Source organism: Prionailurus viverrinus, chromosome A1 (assembly GCF_022837055.1).
Source record: "Prionailurus viverrinus isolate Anna chromosome A1, UM_Priviv_1.0, whole genome shotgun sequence".
Classification (NCBI taxonomy): domain Eukaryota; kingdom Metazoa; phylum Chordata; class Mammalia; order Carnivora; family Felidae; genus Prionailurus; species Prionailurus viverrinus.
In genome coordinates, this window is record NC_062561.1 from 73047376 (window position 1) to 73066248 (window position 18873).

Genomic DNA, 18873 nt, shown 5'->3' on the forward strand with positions numbered 1-18873 from the left:
ATCTAAAACACCGTAAATTAGGGTTTCTCCGGGCTATATCAGGTAAAATCTTATTAACTTGAAACTTTCGGAGCTTTCAAATATTTTAATGAACCAGGTGACTTCCCTTCAAAGTATAATTATTTTAAATTTGCAGCTTATTTCCATGAGATTTACTAAGAGATATAAATAATTTATGTTCATACTGATCATCATGTAGTATTTCTATTTTGAATGATCCATTTTGTCCTTAGTCTGTTTTTCTCATGGGTGTGCATTATTGGTAATTTATATATGAGCTCATATGTATGGTCATTTTTTTTGAGAGAGATAGAGAGAGCATGCGCTTGGGGGAGGAGCAGAGAGAGAAAGGTAGAAAGAGAAATCCCAAGCAGGCTCCACACTGACACCACAGAGCCCAACACAGGACTCAAACCCACAAACCATGAGATCATGACCTGAACTGAAACCAAGAGTCAGACGCTTAACCAACTGAGCCACCCAGGTGCCCCATATAGTTATTTTTTATTATGTTTTATTTGTGCAAATATTTTGTCTCCGTTTATTGTTTATGTGTCAGTCTTATGTTATTGTTGTTTTAAATATTGTTTATGGTAAAACTTGTCAGTTTTTTAGTGTTTCTGGTTTGTTGTCATGTTTTGGATAGTCTTTCCCACCCGAGGGTTATGAAAACTCCCCCCTATATTCCTGTCCAGGATTTTATGTGTTAAACTTCTACATTTAAATGTTGAATACGTTGGGAATTTATTTAGTTGCAGTGAATGAGTTAAGTAAAGGGTCTGATCTTTTTGCAACATAGCTCACTGGTTGTAGGAGACTTGTTTGGTAAATAATCCATGATGCCCAAGAAAATATATAGCATATTAACTTATAACATTATGAATCGTTACAAAGTAGTAACATACAAAACCTTGACCTGGGTGCAAAAATAGAATAATTCCAGGATCCCAAGAGCTCCCACCCACCCCTCCTCAATTACTACCAACACCCTCCTCTGCAAAGATGACCATTATTCTCACTTTTAAGGTGTTCTATGCCTTTCTTTAAAAAAAATTATTTTAGAGAGAGTTGGGGAGAGGGGCAGAGGGAGAGAGAGAGAAACAGAAAGACAGAGAGACAGAGAATCTTAAGCAAGCTCCACGTGGAGCCTGACATGGGGCTTGATCCCAGGACCCTGGGATCATGACTTGAGCTGAAATCAAGAATCAGACACTCAACTGACTGAGCCCCCCAGGAGACCCTCTATGCCTCTCTTTAAAGTTTGCCTCCTAAATATATATCCCCAAACACTATGAAGTTTAGACTTGCTTGTTGTGTTGTGAAATATTTCAAACAATATATGTCATTTCGCGGCTGACTTCTTGCACTCTACATTATGTGTTGAAGATTCAAGCATGAGGTGGCAAGTAGCAGTGTCTCCTTCACTCCAATTGTTGTACAGTGATCCCCTTAAGAATATAACTGACACTTATATATTCTGTCACTGATGGATATTTGAGTCTCCTTTGAGACTATTAGGAATAGTGTTGCTATGATTGTTCTGGAACATCTCCTGGTACAAATGAGTATAATTTTCTCCAGTGAATATGACCAAGAATTGAGTTGCTGGTTCATAGGTTATGCATATTGACTTTACTAGATAATGCTTAGCAGTATTCCAGAATATTCTGCCAATTTATAACTGTACCAGCTGTAAAAATATGCCCTGTGTTTCCACGCCATTTTCAAAACTTGTCACAGTCAGTTCTTAAATGTTTGCTCATGTGGTTGGTTTGGGATAGAATTTCAATATGGTTTTACTTTGCATTTCCCATATGATTTAGAAGGGAGTATCTTTTCAAATGTCTACAGACCGTATGAATTTTCTATTAAAACAAATATTAAAAATGTTGCCCATTCAGTTTTGTAATTATAATAGTAAATTTTGTCAATAATACTCAAACCAAGTGTGTAACATTTGGAAATATCATTCTCCAACACTGTTATTTGGAGTTAATACCTTGTGAAATGAAATAGGATATAGAAGGATAGCAGAAATTACAGACTTACATATCCCTTGTTTAGAATTATACTCCCATATCTGATTAGGTGCTTCACACAAAACAGATCCTTCATATTTGCTGAATTTCAGATGTGAAACAGTTTGGAATCTGTCAGTTTGGAATAAGTGCATGAGGGTTTTAAATTTTAACATAGTACTTACAGAAAAGTATACTCCAAGGCCAACATATGCACGTGTTTAGTTCTTTTAGTGAGTGTAAGAAAACTTAAAGATGATATTAAAGTGAGGTGTATTTTAGTTGTTAAAATGACTAGTTGTGCATAGCAGTATGAATTGCGTTTTGTCAGTCTTGGAGTGTTTCTTTGTTGCATGGAAGTGTCAAATTAGAAATGTTTAAGTAAAATCTTTTTAAATCAGAACTTCTAGATACCTGCATTAGGTCATTACTCTTTTCTAATGTATGAGCCTTAAAATACAGTACATAAGGATTGCCATACCATGTATCATTGGACTGACTTTTTGTGTGCTCGTAAAGGTTATCTGCTTTTTTAAAATGTAATAGGAATGGACAGACTCAGTGTAAAGTTCACGTAAGTTTTGGTTGGATGATATTGATGATGTTGGCTGAATTAGTTTCTTCTCAGATGGTTATTTCTGTCCTTTCCATCTGTTCTTGAATTATCTTTTCAAAAATTACTCGGCTTATTTGTATTTCTTTGAGTGTATCTTTCTTTAGATTCTCATCCCAATTTGTTATACAAAATGGCACTTATTAGTGCTAGACGTACAAACTTCCACTATCCTTCATTCTTACTTATGTGAATACTGATAGTCATTTGAGAAGCTACATTTATATCTCCACAACACTAAAACAGCCATTGAAATAATATCATTTAGCAAATAAAGGAAGGAGATTGGATTCAGTCTCTTATTGAAAAAGTGAAAGACAATAAATCTGTCAGTGTTTCCTACTCCATCAACAGAGAACTTTGGTGGCTGCCAATAGGTTATTAATCTCACTGTCAGCCTGGACCACAGAGAGTTCAGTATTTGTGGTCGATTCAAGCATGTGCTTATCTAGTATAAAGTTTACATTCAGTGATCTGCTAGGGGTGTGTACAGATTACTGTGGGATCAGAGAGAAAGAACAACTCATTGAGGTAACCCAACAGGGATGGCGAGGAAAGTTTCATAGAGGAGAGGAGATCTGAGTTGGCTGTTCAACATTGGATTGGAAGGTATAGAGAAAGTGGTAGAGTGCACAACAGGGAGAATAAGTGGAGCAAAAATCAGTCTCTGAACATGAGTGTACTGTGAACACTGGATGTGTACTGGGAAAGGTGAGTTGGACCAGGGGTGGAGAGCTCTGTTGAGGAATTTGATCTCTGCCTTGAAGGTCCCGTGGGACCATTAATTGAAAAAGGGTTACATAATCATAGACATGTTTTAAGAAAGTGGATCTGGGGCGCTTGGGTGGCTCAGTAGGTTGATCCTTGATTTGGGCTCAGGTCATGATCTCATGATCCATGAGATCAAGTCCCACATCGGGCTCCACACTGACAGCATGGAGCCTACTTGGGAATCTCTCTCTCCTTCTCTCTTTGCCCCTTCCCTGCTCATATATATATGTATATCAAATATATAAGATTTGGTGACAGATCAAATGATGGTGACCTTCTCCTGATAACAGGATACAGGAAGAGAAGTAGGTTTGTGAATAAAGGTGATGGGCTTGCTGTGGGACATATTTCATTGATGTAACTGTGGGAAGCACAAATGAAGTTTTTCTGGCCAATTGGAAAGGCATATTTATTCTGGAGAAGACATTCTAAATTTAAGTTCTATCATTAAAGCTCATGTGTTGTGGGAATATTACTAAACTGTTTACATGCAGTGATTGTTTAGTGCATCTGTTCAGTAAGTATCGATTCAAACATCATAAGGACACACAAGAAGGCAGTTGATTCTGCTGTATTTGTGAAGGTACATGAGTAGCAGGGTGCAAGTATCGTGGATTTGGTGACATTGGATATTGAAAGATGAGCAGAAATTTAACTGGCAAGTATATGCCTTGGTTGGGACTGGACTGAAGCTGTGAACTAAGACAGCAAAATAAGGCACTTTAATATGTGGACTGTATGAACAACTGACTCTTCATTAATTTTCTGTAATAAATTAGCCTGTCTTGATTTATGATATTTTGCCTTTCCATATGAAGTTTCTATAGCCTATGAACTGTATTACAGCTGTAGCTATAAAGTAAGTCAGCTAACAGTTGGCTTAATATAGCTTTTTAAAACCCCAACAGATTCATGACCAAAAAAAAAACCCAAAAAACAAAAAAACACACCAAGAAATGCAGAGTGGCTAATTATTCTCCAATATTTGAAAAAGGATACCTGAATTATAATCTGCTGGGGAAAAAAATGAACCTAGGGCTGAGTATGAACACTTTTCAGTGTAACTTTATAGAAGAAATACAAGACAGAAACTGTCCATAATGAAATAAATGAAACGTTGATATCCGAATCCATATGCCAGCATTTCTATCATCCTTTCCAGAGAGGCACAGAAGCCAATAATGCATATCCGGGAAACTTCCCGAATGCCTTAAAATGTTAATAAATTATCACCACAAATACATATGCCCTCAAACTTAAAAATTGATGTTGATGTGATAACTGGACTGCATTCCCTCTCAGGAATAATGTGGTGGAAGGTTCCCATATCTGTCCATGCAGGACTAGTTAACAGTATGTGGTTGTGCTGCTGATGGTTCTGTGGTTAGTCTCTTTGTCCCCACAGTCAAAAAAATGGCATTTTTTTGTCATTCGCACACACACACACACACACACACACACACACACACCCATGATGAGGGCGGATGTGTTTATGTACACCAGAAGGTAACTGGGGCTCAGGAAATCTGGGTTCCGGCACCAACCTTGCTAATGTCTACTTTGCTGGCCTTGGATAAATCATTTAGCCTCTGCTTGCATGGGCTTCCTCATCTATTAAGTACACTGCAGAAAGTCATGGATCCTCTTGACATTTTATAAAAAAAAAATGAGTGCTGGTGTATTTTTCCAAGGAGAAATCTGGGGTCTACCAGTTAGAGTTCTTGTCTGTGGACAACAGGAACCAACCTCATTAACTGGGATGGAAAAGGATTTTATTAGAAGGGTTTAGGTGCAGAGTGCAAGCTTGGACAACCAGTTCATGCAACAGCCCAGGGAAGCAAGGCCCTGCCGAGAACTAGCCCCTGCTGCCATCACTTTGGAACTGGGTGCCGAGTTCCTCCACTCGTGGACACTCATTTCTGTGCTGTTGCTCTTGCAACCTCTGCCACAGACCCTGTGCCTTTTCTTCCACCCTCAAGAACCAAAGCCCTGGCCAAGACTGTCTGGTGTGTCCCTCTTCTGTCCACCAGTGCGTAGGAAGAGGGAGTATCCCTGGGGAAGGGGAAGAGCTCTGCCTCCTGCTGAACCTGGACCCATCTCTAAGTAGGAAGAGAGACAGGTTGAAGGGCAGCCAGAACAACACTATCTCTTGCAATATCTTCCACCAGATTCTCAAAGGGACAGTGACCCCCACCTCTGCTGCCAGAAAAGATTATGAATAACTGCATTAGATTATCTTTAATTACAGCTCTGAAATTATATGATTCGAAATACTAATTTTCCTTTCTTCCATCATCTACCAACTCAGAATTTCTTTAACAAGATACAAACGCAGCAACAGAATGACTAACAACATTGCAGGGTCAGCCCCGAAGCATCTTATGATCATTTCAGTGGGTGTGTAATTATGATGGTTGGGCTAATGACAGAGAGGAACAGATGTCTTGGAGTAGTCACCCAGCTGAATTTCTGCCAAACCAGCACCGATTCCTCAGACAAAGGGAAATTTTCTTTCTCGTATAGCCTCCCGGTGCTGCGTTGAGTATATTAAAATGCAGTCTGGCTTCATGGCTAAGTGTGCAAATTTTAAGGTTAATAAGAATGGATATAAATTTTGAATCTCTTCCTTATGAGCTGGTTCACCGGGGAAGGGAACTTGGCGTCAGTACGTGTCTGTTTCCTGTTTAGTAAAATGATAGTAATAATGCTGGTCAGTGTGTGGTATGGTGAAAACAAAATGATGGAATTCAAAGAATTGCAGTATTTGACACATAGTTACAGCTCAAGAAATAATGATGAAAGCCATAACGATAGTAGTTAAGGAATTCCCAAACTTTGAATCCAACTCATTGCAAAGACCGCTTATACTTTAACATTTCAAGTCAAGAATAATACTGGTATTAAGGTCGTGCACTTTGATACGTGGTCCCTGTTAAAATGAGTTCTATGAATTACAAAATTGATGCCCAATTGTCAAAAAACATCACCTCGAAATGTACCTATGAACATCATTTGCTTATGTGGCCGATAGAGCCCCAGTAACAATGCATACAATATTTTTTTTTAATGACAACGTTATCCTAAGTTATGTCAAAATATGTATGATTTGGTATCATCAGACTAAGTGGAAGATGAAACGCCCAGAGGGTTTAATAAGAGAATTCGTCTTGAAAACCGAACAAAACAAAAGCGTCACTCCAGCTCCCGGCCTCCTCGGCACTTGGTCTTGGTCTTGCCGGAGGCGGGTAAGAAAATTATCTGTGGAACTATTTCCAGGCGCAGCAGGAACAGGCTTCATGGTGTGTTAGTTGTTTGTATCCTTTGGAAGCCTGGCTGATTCCGTGACCCTCCTAACAAGTGTGCCCTCCCTGTGCGTTTTGCAGGTAAATGCGAATGTGGCAAGTGCACCTGCTACCCTCCGGGAGACCCCAGGGTGTACGGCAAGACGTGTGAATGCGACGGCCGCCGCTGTGAAGGCCTGGACGGCACGGTCTGTGGGGGTAAGCGCTTCTCACAGCTTCGCGGCCAGCTTTGCCTCCCTTTCTTACCCTACTTCTTCTTCTTCTTCTTTTTTTTTAACAAAAGGAAACTCTGTTAAAAAAGAAGATAAGATAACCTGAAGGCAATATACAAGTAGACCTAAAAGCATTACACAATTCGGTTTGTAATGATCTTTATTTTCTTGGACTCTTGACTTAGGGATATATGAAAATACGCAGCCCGCTGGTCACAAAAGGTTGTTGAGATTATGCTAAATCTTGTGAAGATAGTGACAGGTTTTGCTGCACCTGCTCAGTTAGAAATGACGTTTCTTGCTCTGCTAATAAAAACTGGTAGGGGAAGCATGTATTACCTGCAAACGTGGGGGTAAAATCACACTCTACTTACAAAAGCACAGAAGATAGACATTCCATTTCCATGATGGCTGGGAGACCCAACAGGAGCTCACCGAAGGTAATAATCTTCAGAGCAAGGGGGACCCAGGGAGAGGCCAGGCAGCAGAGGGAGTGCAGCACAAATGAGGTCCTTGAGGGCGAACGTGACAGTGTCTACCCAAGCTTCATGCAGCCAAGGGGATGGGGCCAACCCTCATTGTCCTGTTTCAGTCTTGCAAAACTTCATGTTGTAGAGATGATGCCTGCAGACTGCAGCTCCGTGCAGGTGTCCAGAACCAGCAGATAATGATTGTAATGTGATTGGGTGCTATTATCACGGAAAAACCAAAATGCACGGACAGCTCACTGAAGGCGGGGACGCCATCTACCTGGCATCCCTGTGTGTCTGTCTCTCTGTTCTCTCGCTGACCAACTATAACACACTGGCGATTTGAACAAACATCCTTTGTTCTTTCCTTTCTCTGTGAGCCAAGGGAAGAGGCCCTTGCACAGCCCCAAGAGATCGCTCCTACTTTCTGCAGTTCACAGATGCGACAGGGAGTGAGGTTGGAGGTGTCAGTGTCCCAAAACTAAAAAGTGGCAGAACCCAGGATGTGGGCTCTGACGTTCAGTTCACAGATCTTTCTCGATACCACAGTTTTCCCCAGGGTGACATCAGACTGTTTGGACTTTTTGGCAATATTATTTTTAGTTTAGATTTTTTTTTTCTTCATTGGTAACAGTTACCAGAAATATCTAAATCGATTATAGTCTTTTTATTTTTCTGATAAGTGCTCTATGTTTACTAACTCATTTAATAATTTTTTTAAGAATCTTTATTTATTTTTGAGAGAGAGAGGGAGACAGGATCCCAACCAGGCTCTGAGCTGTCAGAGAAGGGCCCGACATGGGGCCTGATCATGAACTGTGAGATCATGACCTGAACCGAAATCAGGAGTTGGACACTTAACCGATTGAGCCACCCAAGGGCTCCCTAACTCATGTAGATCTTACAATGGTATCTAAAGCCCCTACAAAGAACCACATACACATCTTTGCTCGTATTATTAGCACTGTCATATCTCTGACATGGAGCGTCTATCTCACATGGGTCTCCCTGCCCATCTGCCTCAGTAACTTGGTTGAAATGGTTGATATTGTAGAAACCTATTACACCTACATACCCATAAATTATAGACACCCCTCCCCCCAGTGCATCTCTTCTACAACTTTGGGGAGGAAATCAAAGATGGCAACAAATCTATATAACTCCCTGCTAGATGAAATCAAACATGTGTTAGGTAAGTGAGAGAACATCTCACGAAGTAATTTTTTACACTAATCCTTGACTCTGCTTGTCTATACTCTCTGTATTTTGTCCATCTACCCAGAGTTATCTGTGCCCCCGGGAAAACTGATTTTCACTAGCTAAACTAGTAAAACACCAATGTATAAACCAGGATACCAGTTACTTGACATCCAACGAGAAATATAATTGTGCTGGAGACTAGAACACTTTGTAGGGGAACTCTGTGGGAAGTAAGATTCAGAGATAAGGATTTGAATGCAAGGGATGTATTGAAAAGGTGAAGGGTACATTGTAGGAGAGTGGGTAAGGGAAGGCAGTCAGTTACGATGGTGTTATCAATCCAGTTACCACGACGGTCAACTGTAGCTTCATCCAAGGACAGGAGATGAACCTCTGGGAGCCCAAGTGAAGCACACAGCTCTGATTTTTCCATCAGTCATTGGTCGAGGACTGCTTCTAGGAGCCATGAGCTCGCCTGCCACATCCAGCATGCCTCAAAGGTACACGCATGATCTCAGAGCAGTCTTCTCTGGCTAGAGACACCCTTGGGGCCTAGAACCCCAGGTGGCACCGGGTGGAAGTCCCCAGAACAGTAAGGATGATATTGGTGGGCCCAGCTGCGGCTGCCAAAATACATCTGCCAAAGGAACAGACCACTCATGCCGGGTGGCCTGAGTGTCTTCTCTGGATAGTGCAGCAGACAAACCAGCACAGTCTTATTCTTCAATACTGGTTAGATTCTGCCAACCATCCCATCCAGCCTTTCTTGATACAGGATGTAACGCAGTAGATTAGACAATAGCTGTAGACATGCTAACACCCCTTATCTTCCTGCTATAGCCTTGATTACAACTTGGAAGATCCTTACTCACACAGTGAGAAATTAATTCTTAGGTGGTTGATCTCACCGAATAGAGATGGTATCATGGAACTTAATTATCAGAGGACAAAGGCATTTTTGAGTTTGGACAGAACTTTGCTGCTGCTCCCTTGTGCTCAAAAGAAGAGCACAGCCCAGCCAGCAGCAGGCACGTAGCAGCCAGATATGCATAGTATCTCTGATCACTATAATCTATAATTGGATGCATCATCTCAGTGCTTTTTTCTTAAATTGTAAAAACCAGATCTAAAAAAAATCACCTATGCATTTAATTTCATGTTTTAAATCTTATTAAAGACACTTTATCGACCAAAGATTTCCGAATACCTTTCAAGTATGTAAAGGAAAACAATTCTTGGACATTTTCCTTGAAAATATTGTATGTTATTCATAATTTCACTTTCATATGTGAATAATGTCCTTGAGAGATTTAGGGTTGGGTAATACTGGTATTTTAAAAGATTGTCTTTAGGTAACAATGACTTGTTTTTCCTTCCTTCTTCTGCTTCATCAAAGCTCCTTGAGCTGACCAGCCTAGGTGACAGTGTGGGACATTAAATTTTGCCACCATTTCTTCCCTAGGACTTATGCATGCATCTTTATACATACAAGTCAGTGTGTTTTCTGCTTTTCTTGTCATTTACTTGAGTCTTTACTCTGGATGGTCAATCCTATTGTTCGGAGAGGGATAGTTCCAGGACGGAGAGGGAGAGATTTCCCCATCAATGGCCTACTCATGTTTATCCTAAGTAACATACAGCTAGAAAAGCTACATATAACTCACAGCCCACACACACACTCTGTTTAGTATTCCCCAACAAGGCACTGTCTGGTCTTCTCATTCATGGTAGCTATAGTCTATCAAGTTTCCGTGAACACTGAATTAGCAAATACTGAATCATTGCTCCTAAGAAAAATACGGGGCCAACTGTATTGACCAGGCCAACCTGCGTCTGGTCAGAGGCTTTTTCATCAACAGATCAATACATACCATTGTATTATGTTTATTTCTGTTTAAAGACCTTGTATAATGCATACTTGATTCATTAATATGGAACTCATGGCCAACAGCCTTATGACTCACGTCTGAGCGGAGATTATGTGACAGGTGTTTTCTCCGTAAGGCGCATTACAGCCTTTTTGCCCTTAGGTACACGAGGCATTTCAGCACTATACTTAGGGGCCATCTCAAACATCAAAATTATCAACAAAAAGCATGAAAATGTGAAAAGCATAGCCCTAAATACACTGCAGAAAGGACACTTCTTTACAGTGTAAGAGTTAACACAAGAGGCAGAGCGTGATCTTCTTTGGCCTTAGCTGAGAATGTGAACCATTCTGCCTGTGTGCTTAAATGACCTGGAAAACTTTAATGAGTATTGATTTCAGGGATACAAATACATTTCAGTGAGTAAGCAAATTCTCAAATACAGAATTTTCAAATAATGAGAATCAGCTGTAATTCATGTTCTCACTGGGAATATTACCTCCCACCGCAGCTTTGCGCGTGGGCTCAAAGTGGGATTTCTTTAGGACAGCTAATAAAGGTACTGTGATTTTAATTCTTTTATTTTCAGAGCACTGCTTTAGGGGAGGAATTACTTGAGCCTTGGTTATCATAGTCTTGAATTTCATCTCTGTCTCCGCTCTTCTCTGGAAAGAAAATACAAGAGACAAGACATTAATTGACATGTTTGAACCTATGGTAACTTTGGTACTAAAGTATACAGCATACTAAACCAGTTGATGAGGTGATCACAAGTTCCTGTGTTTTTCATGCAAATGCAAATGTACTTGAATATTAAGAAATATAAATGGCAATACGGTGAAGCAGTCAAGACTACAGATGGGAGCATTTTTCCCCAGCCCTGGCTCTGCCACTTACAAACAATATTACTTGAGACGGTTTACATAACCTCTACTTCTCACCTATAAAGTGATCATCATAATATACCTCTTTTGTAGAGTTACCATAAGATTAGTAGAGTTAATGCAGATAAAGTAGCCAGCATATAAGTGTATATATGTATGGCATACACTTACATATGCACACATCATGTATTATTATTACTGGTATTAGATACATATAAAGAGAATGGCACACATAACAAACTCAGGCAGAAGTTTCTGCAGTGGACTACGGTTAACCCTAAGGGATGTGTAACAGGGCTCCACGTTTGCTTATTAATGCCTTTTGTAAGAACAGTTTATTATTCAGAACTGTGACTTTCTGGTGTTCCATTTTAGACAGAATGAATGTTTTCTCCTGTCTACTTTTTGCATAAAGCCGTCTTTCTCCTCACACTTGACACTGAGCTACCAAATCAAAGTGGCCGCCATATTTCTAGTGGCTCTCACTCAGCAGTGCAGCTTCTGTGGGGGAGCTTCTCATAGATTTTCCCAAGCATGGAAGAGCATAATTAACAAGACACTGGCCATTGGGGTTCCTCGGGTCACAGTATGCATTACCAAAGTTTCTGTATTTCTCAGTCTATCTAAAAATATCCATTATCCTAGTGAAACCCCTCTTATCATGTATATAGCACATCACAGTAATTGAGTCAGCAGATACTCATTGCATGCTTATTCCCTGTAAAGCCCTGCTCTGCCCTTCAAACCCACACATGCCCTTAAATAATTTTATCTCCTTGATACCATTCCCTCTGGCCTCTAAACTTATAGCATTCCTCTTGGTTCAGTGTTAAACCCATGTAAACTTGGTCTATCCTCAACGATTCCACATAACTGACTCTCCCTAAGGTTATGATAAGTCCTAGTCACGCACATCCTTGGTGATTTTCAGTTCTCCAGCATGTGACCAAGTTTAAACACAGAGTTGTGGGTACTCTAAAGCCCCTATGAAATGGTCTCCCCTCTGAGCCTCGGAGACCCCTGTCCTACCCATTTCTTCTCCCACTTCTCTTATAACCACTTTATTTCTTTCTCTTGTTCTTCTCCCAGAGCCTACCAATAAATCTTATATTTCCCTTGAAATGGCTCCTGGATGTCTTTCTACTTGCTGTGTGTTGCCCTTGAGCGATCTCAGCATCTCCCACGTTCATGTTCAGGACAGTCTCTCCAGGTGATTTCTTAGCTCCATTCTCCTCAGCTTCAGACTCTTCTTTTCAAATTCTAATTAAATGTTTTCATATGGAAATTCTTCCAACCTCTGCCTGGTTGAAGCTGAAGTTATCATTTATTTCTTCATTAATTCATCAAATATTTATTGAGCCTCCACTATTTGCCAGCACTGGAGATTCGGTGGTGAGTCTGCTGGGGCTTACAATTAAATTTGAAGGGCAGACATTGACAAAGGAATGACAATGAATTGGGTCCTGCTGAAAGGAGAACCATGGGTTCAGTGGGAATATACGTAATCGGGGGGTGTAACATAGACTCTAATGCCTCCATATCTGGGTAACACTATATGGTGCACAGTATGTGCTTCACATGTATTAATCAGCTGAATGTGACAACCACCATACTTATGATAGGCTGCATACAACTTAGCCAGGTGCTGGCGGCAGGTGTGACACAGTCACAGAGAACAGCACGTGTGGGGCATCTGTGGATAAAGCGAGAGTGACGTATTCCAGGAACATTTGAGAACCAGAGAGAAACCCTGGCTGGTTGGAGATTGGAATGCAAAGGGGGGAAGGGTGCAACACGTTTTGAAAACCATATTAATGATTTGAGGCTTCCATCAAAGGATGATAGGAAGCCATCGAAGAGGTTTAAACAAGGCAGTAACATGACTCCTGCAGTGAAAAAGTACCTCTAGCTGCGGGGTGAAGTGTGGATCGCTGGGAGGAGTTTGTTCGCAAAAGCTGGTGGGTGGAGATGTTTCCGAGAAGAGACCTGGAGAGAGGTGAAGGCGGTTCAGCCAGACAGGGGACAGTACAGATGGAAAAACTTGCTATTACTGGCGACAGTATTAGATGTGGACAGCAGGCTGCCGAAACCCTTACTTTGCTACAAGAGACGCTGACCCTCAAGCTCCTGGCTTGGGTTCCCTGGAAACAGATGAAGATGGTGTGTGCCAGGGTTACCAGAAAACACTTCTCACGGCAATAGTGACCTACAATTAATAAATTTCAACCAATTTGGGAGGGATTATGACTCAACTATGAATGTCTGATGGGGATGCCGTGCCTTCGTGGGATTTCTGGGAGCTTATGCCCAAGGAATCATTAGGAGAGGTTTTGGCTCCTCTGGGACATAAGGCTTCCTCTAAGTCAGGGAAGCCTCAGCACCTGTGCAGTATGGATCTCGTCTCTGGGCATCTGGGCTGTGTTATCCGAAGAGAAGGAAATCCCCACACCACTATATTGAGCTGTCACCCTCATGAATTGCTCAAGGACTGGCATGGAGAGGAAAGCCTGGTACCGTCCTGCTGCCAGGATGGGGTTCCTGACCCATTTCCTTCCTGGGAGATTGGTGCTGAGTGTCAGCCAAATGCTTAGACAGACCTCCACTGCCCAAGGAGTCCGAGCAGCATTTACAGAAACCCATGATTAAAGGATGTGAGTGAGAGCGGGGTAGGTTCAAGGATGAATCCCAAGTATGAATCCCAAGTTTCTGATTCGAGTAATTGGATGGGGGGGAGGAGACAACGCTTTTGTGGCACCAATTGTCTCCATCTTGTTTTAAAACAATGATTTCTTCATGGAGGTCCATGGAGATGGAGAAATTTGGATGTGTTATGACTTTGTCCCTTTTACCTGACATCATATTCCTTATCTTTGCTTCTTCTGGAACAACTCCTCGCCATTTTTCTATTCTTCCATCAGTCTTCCAAATTATCTCCTTTAGAGAACCTTTCTGAAATTATTCTAGACTTCCTCCATACTGCAATACCTTCATTATTATAACATCATGACATGTCATTGTAAGTGTGCTTATGTGTCTTTTCTTCAAATGTGTACACTTCCCATGGGTGTAATGAAAGTCTCTCTCTCTCTGTCTCTCTCTCTCTCTCTCTCTCTCTCTGTCTGTCTCTAATTATTGTATCCTCAAGCTTAGGATTAAGATCTCAAAAAGTTTTTTTTTCTTTGAATAAATTAGAAATTAAGAGAACCACAAATAAGGGAGGGAGTGGGGGGCAGGGAGAGAGAGAGAGAGAAAGACAGAGAGAGAGACAGAGAGATCTCAGTTTGAAATCAGAGAATTCTTCAAGTTGGAATGAACATATGACTGGGGCCTTGAACAGCAGATATTTAGATGTATGAAGCTTGGGTGTGAAGAACATTTTGGGTCTGGGAAAGCTAAGTGAAGGCACAGAGATGAAAAAATATTTGACATGTGGAAGAAATATACTGTTTCATTTTCTTACATCAGAACTCTTCTCCACTGCTCTTTAATCCATCCTTGGGAAGGATTTTTTCAAACTACTCATTTATCATTTATGGTATAAATTACTTCACTTTGTTTATTTTATTTTGCTCATCTTTAGATGTTAAGACATTATTAAATATTTCACTTTGCTTTTTTTATTTTTCAACCTTTAAAAAAGACTAAAATATAAAGGACAAAATAAAAATCACTCATAAATCCATCCTTCGAAAATGATATCTGGGAATCTTTTGTTGTATTTCTACATTTTTTTTGGAGGGAAAGAACTTTTTAAAAAATCTTGGTTTATGAATCTTCTGTGGGTATTTTGATATTTTGTCTGGAGAAAGTCCACAATCTATGGTGTGTGTGCGTGCACTCTGCTGCATTTTTTCAAGGAAAATTTAAGTGAAAGAGGTCACCATTTTCTTGGAAGCTAAGTGAGCAGTGCCACACAGCAAGCTGAATGTGAACTTCATACTCGACCGACCAGGAATTGGATTCTGGCTCCATTTCCTACTAGTTGTAGTAACTTGGACAGGTTATTTGGTCTCTCTGCCTTGGTACACTCATGTGTATGGTAAGGATTATAATGCCCACCTATTAGTTTTATGATGAGAAGGGGACATAAAGAATGAAACGTGACTGGTATTACATGCCAAGAAGGCATCAATGCACGCCCTGGGTACTAGGTGGAGAGTGAAAGATTGAAACGTCCGTCTTCAGAACAGGAGAAAACAATATGTCTGTCTTGGCTATCGTAAAGCATTAGCTACGGAGGTTTTGGAAGGAAGTTGGCATCATTTGAATCAGCAGTCCTGTGCCTCCGAGGAGTGAAGGCTATGTGTTCAAAGCTACGGAGGTTTTGGAAGGAAGTTGGCATCATTTGAATCAGCAGTCCTGTGCCTCCGAGGAGTGAAGGCTATGTGTTCAAAGCTTTAACTTCCCCATGCTGTGGCAGCCAGTGGTTGACAAATATTACTACCATGAGTACGTGAAACTCCTTAACATCATCCTTCTGGTGTGGCTTCAGAGGAGAATGAAGCAGAATCACTAATTCAGGTCATTTTCTCAGTGCACTACCAGACACAGACACGGTCTTTCACGGGGAAGAATGAACTAGAACCCTGTGCAGCCATTGTGTCGCCAGAGAGCAAAGCAGGGACTGCCTGAGTATTTTAGCAAACAAGGAATAAGTAAAATCAAACACATCCGTAAACCTACCTCATCAGCATGCACCTGAGAAATAATAACTAACACTGTTTATCCCCTCCTAACAATAACGCTGGAGATGATTAAACCAGTTCTGGTAGGCTGCGGTAAATTAGCAATTGTACCTGAAGGTGAATGTAAGTAATTACATAATTTTAAGCGGTTCCGTTTTGATTACACCAAAATCACGACCTGAAAATGACTGGCAAGCAGAAAATCAGTATGAAGTAAGACCATTCTTCATTTAACTAAATTATTGGTTAGTCATGTTCAATGATCATAGACCACATGTGGACCTTCTCAAAACATCTTTATTAACAATAAAAATTGTGTGTGATCTGTAAATGCATGGATTTTTTTTAATCAAATAAGTCACTGCTGAAAACAAAAACAAAAATGCTGAGTCCAGGGTGATAGTCCCTAAGTATTGCTCACTTTTTAGTGGATTATGATTTTAGGATTTCATAAACAAAATATATCCACGCGTTGACTCAGGTGTGTCTAATTGTCTTAGCCGAGCATAAGCTTAATCAGAGACCTCCCTCCTATCCTCCATTTACCCAGGATGAGAATAAGAAATGGACTGCTTATTGCTTTCCTTCTTTGCTCTGTGCTCCTGGAATAAATGCTGCCCATGAGTCCAGTTGAAGAACAAGAAGGGGTAATGAAGAGCCACCTCTTAATTACACAATCAGTTCACATTTCTCCTGGGAGTTGTTTAGTTCAGAGCTGCAAATTAGAGAGCATACCGCCGAGAATATGAACGTGGCGACCCCCAGGCGCTGCTGGGTTGCTCACATTGGCAAAGGCCTCCACCCACTGACTCAAGCCAAGCCTTTCATAGCTAGGGTCGCAGTGCGATTGCCTCCAGTTTGCATCTTAAGTTACTGCAGAGATAGATAAGGAGGTGACTACCCGAAAGCCATCAATGTCCCACACACCTTCTGTATTCACTTCTGCCCTTCCAGTGTGACTTTTATTGTCATGCTCAGAGAAAGCCTCCGGTGTGTCTATCAACTAGGGAAAGAAAAAAGGGAGAGAGAAAAGGGCAAAGAGCAAAGGACACATACATGCTGGCTGTGTCCCATCTGGTTTTCTTTGGAGGATAGCAGCTATCCTAGAAACTAGGAAGAGATTTTCTCTTGTATCTCACTTATTAGAGGTAGGTCCTAGGTCAAAAGGAGCCTGGGTAATCAAACATTTTCAGATGGGCATATTATCACCTCCCTGAAAAAAAATGAGTGTCCTCCTAATATTAACAAGGGGAAAAGCATGTGAGGCAGGCAATATGTAGTATTTGATGCAAAGAGATCCACTCCTGGGTCCGCTTCCTAATTGAGAAACATCATTGCCGTGGTTTAAGGAAATGTATCTCAGAGCCAATGGATTTCACTGGGAAAGGTCGTTGTCTAGAGCAGCACTGTCCGATAGAATTTTCAAAGCTAATGGGAATGTTCTGTATCTGTGTCATTCAACACAGGAGCCACTGGCCACATGTGGCTACCAAGCACTTGAAATGTGACTTATGTACCTGTGAAACTGAATTTTAAATTTTACTTTAATAAACTCAGTCATGTGTGACTAGTGACTACTATACTGGGCGACACAGGTCTAGAGCATCCTTGGTGAGAGAAGGGAAGAGAATAGGAAGAAGAAGCAAGGATGAGGATACCAGATGCAAGGAGGTAAGCATCTGGGAGAGGTGAATGGCTCTCAAAGTGAAAGTCCAATGGAAAATTACTCACCTATGTGAAGACTTGAGAAGTCAAGTGGAGGCCAATTTAGTGTACTTCATATGGTTTATTAGGCTGGATCTTTCTAAGGTTCATTCTAGAATGACCCACTATACATTTATTATACGAAGATAACTTACCACTATGGATTCTGCCACCCGGCAGGCATGTTCTTACTGAAAGGTATGCACGATACTCCAGTACATCTGCCACCGCTAGGTGTTGCATTCACAGGCCTAAGCGACAGCGTGGTACAGTTGGTCTGGCAAAATCTGACTGAAACTACTATTACGGTCTTTTTTTTTTAGCTCTCAGTTTTCAGGAACATTGCACTCAGTAGGCCTCCTTTATGGAATACTTTCCTTTGTCATTTTATAAAATCATCTCGTTTTCCTCCTTCTTTCCTAGATGTTCCTACTTGTCTGACTTCACCTCCTCTACCCTAGCCCTAAATATGGGAGTTTCCCAAGATTTATTTCTTCCTAGATGGGTTCATGAACTTTCAGAGCGTTAAGTGCCATCTACATTTGGCAGGTCCAGAATGTATAAGCTTAGCCCTAACCTGTCCTCTGAGTACCAGATTTGCGTCATCTGATTACTTGACCTCTCTACATGGTTGTCTTCAGAGTATCTCAGACACACAAGATTCAAAACAGAACGGATTTTCTGCTCCCAACCTCTCCGTCCTGCAGTTTCCATTTCTAATAGCATCATTGTTTATAATATTTCTCTAGCTAGAAAACTAGTTCTTTCTTTCTCACCCGCCACGTCCAATCCAATAGGCACCTGCCACCAAAGTGGATCTCTGTCTACCTCTCTCCATTAGTACTGACACCACCTCTGTCACCTTTCACTTGGACCACTTCAACATCCTCTCGCTTTCCCCACACTCCGTGCCTCCCAACACACCTTAATCTCTCCCACACAGCTGCCAAATTGAATTTGCAGATTGTGAGTTATATCATATCACTCTCTCGCATAGCACCCTTCTATGATTTCTCATCCCTCTTAGAATTGAAACTTTTTACCAAGAACAAATAATTTCCTATGCTCTCATTCCTGAACATTTCTCCAGCTTTGCTATTTATTCCATTTTTTCTTACTCAATTTTCTTTGAACACGTTGACCTTT

The 18873-nt window shown here is 41.0% G+C and overlaps 1 protein-coding gene across 1 annotated transcript in view; it reads left to right on the forward strand.

The window, feature by feature from the left end:
* Positions 1 to 18873, forward strand: part of ITGBL1 (integrin subunit beta like 1) — a 207126-nt gene that overhangs the window by 175264 nt on the left and 12989 nt on the right. The window contains exon 8 of the mRNA XM_047871253.1: positions 6786 to 6902. Coding sequence (XP_047727209.1) covers positions 6786 to 6902 — 117 coding nt within the window. The remainder of the gene's footprint in view (positions 1 to 6785; positions 6903 to 18873) is intronic.